General features: G+C 41.3%; 1 protein-coding gene across 2 annotated transcripts; it reads left to right on the forward strand.

Moving 5' to 3' along the window:
• Window positions 1-201: 201 nt before the first annotated feature.
• LOC148453694 (gamma-crystallin 1-like) lies at window positions 202-1,493 on the forward strand. Of its 2 annotated transcripts, XM_088461846.1 has the most exons (3): window positions 202-261; window positions 673-915; window positions 1,159-1,493. In XM_088461846.1, exons 1-3 carry the CDS (start codon window positions 253-255, stop codon window positions 1,432-1,434), a joined length of 528 nt encoding a protein of 175 aa, XP_088317972.1. In that variant the 5' UTR covers window positions 202-252; the 3' UTR covers window positions 1,435-1,493. The 2 variants fall into 2 exon arrangements, with proteins under 2 accessions (XP_088317972.1, XP_088317971.1); XM_088461845.1 differs by lacking the exon at window positions 202-261 and having other exon boundaries at window positions 643-915.
• Window positions 1,494-6,016: the final 4,523 nt, after the last annotated feature.

The raw sequence follows: 6,016 nt of genomic DNA on the forward strand, positions 1-6,016 counted from the left end.
TTCTAATAGGCAACACAGTTGTCTAGTTAATGTATGGGAAACCGATGGAAGTCAGTGCACAATATCAGTGCACAATAGTTGTAAATGCAGAGTAGTCTCAGGCACTGAACAAAAGGTTTATACATTCCCCATAGCTCACAGAGAAAGGTCAGCAGCATTCGCCTGCACACATCAGCAGTACCTGCTATATAAAAGGGCTGTCACACTGACCCCCATACAGCTCACAGCGTCTGTACCGGACCTCCAGTCAAGATGGTTAAAGTAAGTTACATTTCATGGGACGTTCATGTGCAGTCTGTGTAGGGAGCGGCCGTTTTGCATTGTTTTATGAGTTACATTTTTATTGGTCAACATAACTATTCTGCTCTAATATTGCAGAATTAAATTATAGGGGTAAAAAAAAATTTCATTATTCAATATTGTAGACGTTTTTTTCTGTTACTTTTAAACCTTACACCAACACTTTTGGAAACAAATATGCCAGCAGCGAATGTAAATGGAACTAGAGAAAATAAGAGAGAAAAGAAGCCTACGTTCTGTTTTAGATAATATTGTAGGACAGTCACTAAGTAGTAACAGAGAGAATGGATTGCACGTTTGGCTACTTATTATAAATGATATTACAATATACTCAAACTTAGCATTGATAAAAACTCAATGACATTTCCACAGATCGTCTTCTACGAGGACAAGAACTTCCAGGGCCGCTCCTATGAGTGTAACTCCGACTCCTCTGATTTGTCCGCATACTTCAATCGCTGTAACTCCATCCAAGTGGAGAACGGGAACTGGATCCTGTATGAGCAACCCAACTACAAGGGGCACCAGTACTTCCTCAGGAAAGGAGAGTACCCCGACTTCCAGCAGTGGTTGGGGTACAATGACTCCATCAGATCCTGCCGCCTGACTCCACAGGTAAACAATATGAAATGTACTATGTCTGAATCATTTCCTTTCATAATTTGGTCCCAAATGTCCATTTCATTTGAAGGCTTTATTTGCAGGGTAATATATTAGGATCATTTTGGCAAAGGTTAACCAATGTTGTGCCATAAACAAAAATTTTAATTCTTATCTAAGTTAAACAACTAATTTTCTTTTCCAAAATTTGACTTCTATATTTTCATGGGCTTTTTGTTATGTTTTGTGTTTACATAGCACCGTGGTCCCTTCAGGTTAAGGGTTTATGAGAGAGAAGACTTTAAAGGTCAGATGATGGAGTTCACAGAAGATTGTCCCCATGTCTATGAGCAGTTCCGCTACAATGACATCCAGTCCTGCCATGTACATGACGGCTACTGGATGTTCTATGAGGAGCCCAATTACCGGGGACGTCAGTTCTACCTGAGACCTGGAGAGTATCGGAGATACACTGACTGGGGAGCCACTAGCCCCAGAATTGGCTCCTTCCGGCGAGTTCAGCATTTGTTTTAAAACATGAAAATCTTATATTAAGTTATTTGAAAATTCAAATAAAATTTATACGAATAACAGTATGTATTATGTATCATTATTATTATTATTATTATTATTATTGTTATTATAAGATGTAGTATTATATATGATTAAATATTTAACTGGGTTTCAAATATTCAATGTTTACACACTACTACCTAAAAAATTATTTTAGTTACATTAAAGCTAGAATCTATGTAGAATAATGTGTTAGATGGGTGCACTCACCAGTCATGAATGAAGCAATAAATTATTCAGCAAGTTCTATCAGGCAGGATATAAGCATTATCGTTTTGGTCTTAATATGTCAAGGTCCAAAGAAGATTAATACAATGCTATTTTGGAGCACGTAAAGGTTTCAATGATTTAGGTCCAGGAAGTATCTAAAGAAAAACCACAGGGGGAGAACTAGCACACTCACTATCCACATCATTTGCCCAATTACAAGTGAATAGGGGGATACTCTGAGACAACTCTCAACTGTTACCAAGTGGCATGAAGTAGGTTCTTGTGCCTTTGGGTCTGAGCTCCTATTGGTAATGTGTCTCTATAGGATTCCGAAACAGCAAAGAAATGTTCCCTATGTGACTCTCTGTTCCAAATAGAAACCATTCAAAAAAAGAAAAAAGGCATCAGCAATCTTTTACCCTCTCTGGTGTTCGTTGACTGGCATTAAACACTTCCAAGATAGCCCACTTACGGTTCCAAGGAACATAATTGATCATATTGCCAAATTAAATTCCAAAAAGGAGTTAAAGCGTATTGGTGTCAGGGTGTCAGGGGCTGCATTGGAAGACTCAGTTCCTCTGACCCCGGTGGCCTAACTACAACGGACATAATGAGCAACAATAGAGTTGCTCAGTAGTCCGATGGTTTGGATGATGTCCGATCGATGGTGCACCTTTGTGTGCAACCCATGGGTGTCCCAATAATCAGCCCATCATCGTCCACCTCTCAATCATCCCCTCTGTGTCCAAATTTGTTCTATGACTCCCATCGCATAGCAAATACCCATCGGGACGCGTGTGCAGTGCGGCTCCAACACATGCACAGACTGAAAACATTGGCTTATTGCATCTGACATCGACACTACGTCCACCCCTTGAATCAGGCCCTAAGTCAAAAGCAAATGTTTTACCAAAGTACACTATATGGAAAATTAGAAGATAACTGGGTTTTATATATTCAATAAAGTATTTGCCCACTACAACCTTCAACCTCATATTAGTTACACTTAAGCTACAATGTATGTAGAAAAATATAATATAGTTTTTACTCAACAGAAGACTTTCGGAAATTGTTCTACTACGGATAGATTTTCTTTACAGGAACCTCTGACCTCACCACCCAAATAGCTGTAGGAGATTGGAGACTTTCATTTTCAAAAGGTATCCAAAGTATTTATCCAGAAATCATTGTTACATTAAATTTACTCACAAATTTGTAAAAGAAAAAAGCATTTTAGAAAAACTCAACATATAACATTCACATCAACTATTTTTGATATTATCTGGAAGGAATGGGATTGAAATGCCGGCGGCCGGTTCAAATCCCGACAGCGTCTGCCCGAGGGGAGGAAATCCTGACAGCAGAGGTAAGTAACCTAACCCTCCTCTCTCCCCCCCTTAACCCACTCTTAGGGGTGCCTAACATTAACCTCCCCACTAGTGCCTAAACCTAACCTCCCCCAGGGGTGCCGAAACCTAACCTCCCCTCCCCGCACCCTAAACCTAACCCTCTTGGGGGGTGCCTAACCCTAACCGCCCCCTGGTGGCGCCTAACCCTAACCCACCCTTCCCCTAGCTTAACCCTCACTCTTCCCCTAGCCTAACCCGGCATTCTGCCGACGGGATTGTGAACAGCAGCCTTGCGGCCACCGGTCACATAACTACATACCACCTGGAATGTCCTTATATATTAGGCAAAGTATATTGGACTGTAGTGGTTGCAAACCAAACAACACAGCCTGATTCTGTTGTGGACGGTATTGCACAGCCACAGGGAGGTGCAGGGAGGTGCAGGGAAGCGCAGGGAAGCGCAGGGAAGAGGCTGTGCAATACCAACCAACTAAAATGCAAATGCAGCAGGAGGAGGTGTCTGTAGGAAATAGGCGCCTCCTGTATGTATCTGAGAACCGAGTACAGCGTCTGTAGACACTGCATCGAATCACCATCGCGATGGTCACTGCCCTCGGCCAGTCTGCGTAAGCTGAAGTTTGCTCAGCCTGGCCGTCCGTACCCCTCAGCTGGGTCCAGGAAGTTTACATCGGCCGATGCAAAACCTGTGCTCGGCACACCTACAAAATGGAGGCGTCCTGGTCGCCCAGCCCGAAAGCAGCAGCATGTCAATCCTGCTGCGGTTAAGGGGGAACTGTGAGCAATCAGGCAGGACCCATTCTGCACATGCCAGAGCAGGGCCTGCGCCTACCCAGGAGCATCGGTTTTGGACGTGGACCATCGGGTTTTAACACAGGATTGAAGAATTATTTTTTTTTTTAAATATCATTAGAAATTATATTTTAATAACATAACAAAATGACACAAGAGCGCCCCAAAAAGGGGTCTTCTTTCTTCTCATGTCCTGTTATTTTAATTCTACCTACTTTAAAAAGTTAATTACAGTTGCTGGACAGTAAGAGGGTAGGGTGATGCCAGAGGAGCCCCTAATCTTTCTATTGGGCCTAGTTCTGAGTCAGATGAAAAGGCATCCTTGTCCGCGCCTTTTGCCGGTTGCACATCTGTGACTTAATGAAAATACTGCTTTATCTGGTTTACATGCATGTGTCAGAATGTACAAGTACCGAAACACCCACTTTGAGCACTTTCAGGCGCTACAATCATGCTTGGTTCATCTTTAGACACCATTGGTCGCACCATTAATGCTCCATGCTGCAGTAGGTGCAGATTCTCCATCTGAGCATAGCCTAAAATGTCAGCGAATAAGCTTCTGTATACACAACCTCTTCAGTGACACGCCTTCCCATAACAGGTCCATAAGAGAGACCATCTATGTGCGTCCGCATTGCCACCTACTAGTCACCTCCCTGCCATCACCTAGGAATGCCCAATACGTACATTCTCTATACACTTCTGCGATCATGTGTCCCAATAGTTGCGCAGACAAATAATATGTATATGCTGTGCATCATATACACCTGTGCAGTGGGGAAAAAATAGGTCAACTGTGTCCGAATTCGGCAGTGCGTCCCAGTTAGAATCAGGTCCTATTATGTCTGCTCCTAGCCTATTGAAATGTTATAGAAATTAGGGAGAAGCAATATCACCTACTGGTGCAGATGCTACCAGCAATAACACCTCTATCGCTGTTTTTGAGGGTGTAAAACTTGGGCAGTCACAGTTGTGGAGGACTCTACTGAAATTTTGGCACTTTTTCGGGAAACAGGACGGGACTGACTCTGGAGCTGTCTTTCCATGTTTACAGCCTGAAAATATATTGCTGGTCGCTATAAAACGGCCACAGGGAGTCGCAATCAGACAGACAGGATCATAACTGCATAACTGGAATCAGAAGTAGCAGAAAACTGAATAGATTCTGCTTTCGATGACAGCCCTATATAATAGCCTTCCTGCAAATGTGGAGTTTTCGGTTATGAACATTTCTCTTCTGACACCCAGAACTTAAAGCACCTCCTTTCACATGTTGGTGCTGATCACCCTATTATGGTCACTGGTACATTAGGCAACAGAGTGGCCCAAACTAGAGGTCACTGGTTTCTTCTAATATATGATGTAACTCACCAGCCCAAAACAACTTGCCAGATAGCCAGAACCCTGTAAGAGAATTATGATATATAAATTAGTCAAATCTGCGAGTGCCCTATATAAGAATACTTGTGCTCTCTTCTGTATCTTGTTACAGAACCAATATCATGTCAGACATATCTCAGAATCAGTAGCATTTACGTAAAGCGTTTGGCAAGAGTAACTACAGCCAACACTAAATAAGGCGCACAGATGTGTATTGTATGCCTCTGTTATTTATATAATCTTCTGTCTGTACCTGAAATGTCCTTACCTTAGTGTTGTGTATTTGTGTATTGCGACTCCCACATTGTAAATAAATATTATATATTTCCTGAGACTTTACTGTGTTGTGTATATCTCGGACTTCATTAAATAATTATTTTTGTGAACTGTGCCCTCACACTTCCTTACATGAATATTTACAGGCTCCTCTTTTTTATGTTTTCTTTACAATATGTACAATATAATATAAAAATATAATAGAAAAAGATTTTTAGTCAAACGTTACATTTTATTTAAAGCTAAAAAATATTTTTTTTTTATTACAAAAACACAAACAAATAACTTCAACAACAAAAAAACCAGCAAGATAAACTTGATTAAAACTACAACAACAACAAAAAATATTTTTGGAGCTCACTGAAATCTGATGTACTCCTGCCCAGAGCCTACTGTATTGGATTACGTAGAAGTATCTAAGAATTGCCCAAATATCATGTACTTGACTTTCAGATGGTCAGATTATCACCTTTCCTGCATCTGTGTAGGAGAAGGGGCGGTCTTTTTGTATTACATTT

Source organism: Taudactylus pleione, unplaced genomic scaffold, assembly GCF_031769625.1.
Source record: "Taudactylus pleione unplaced genomic scaffold, aTauple2 ptg001109l, whole genome shotgun sequence".
Classification (NCBI taxonomy): Eukaryota; Metazoa; Chordata; class Amphibia; order Anura; family Myobatrachidae; genus Taudactylus; species Taudactylus pleione.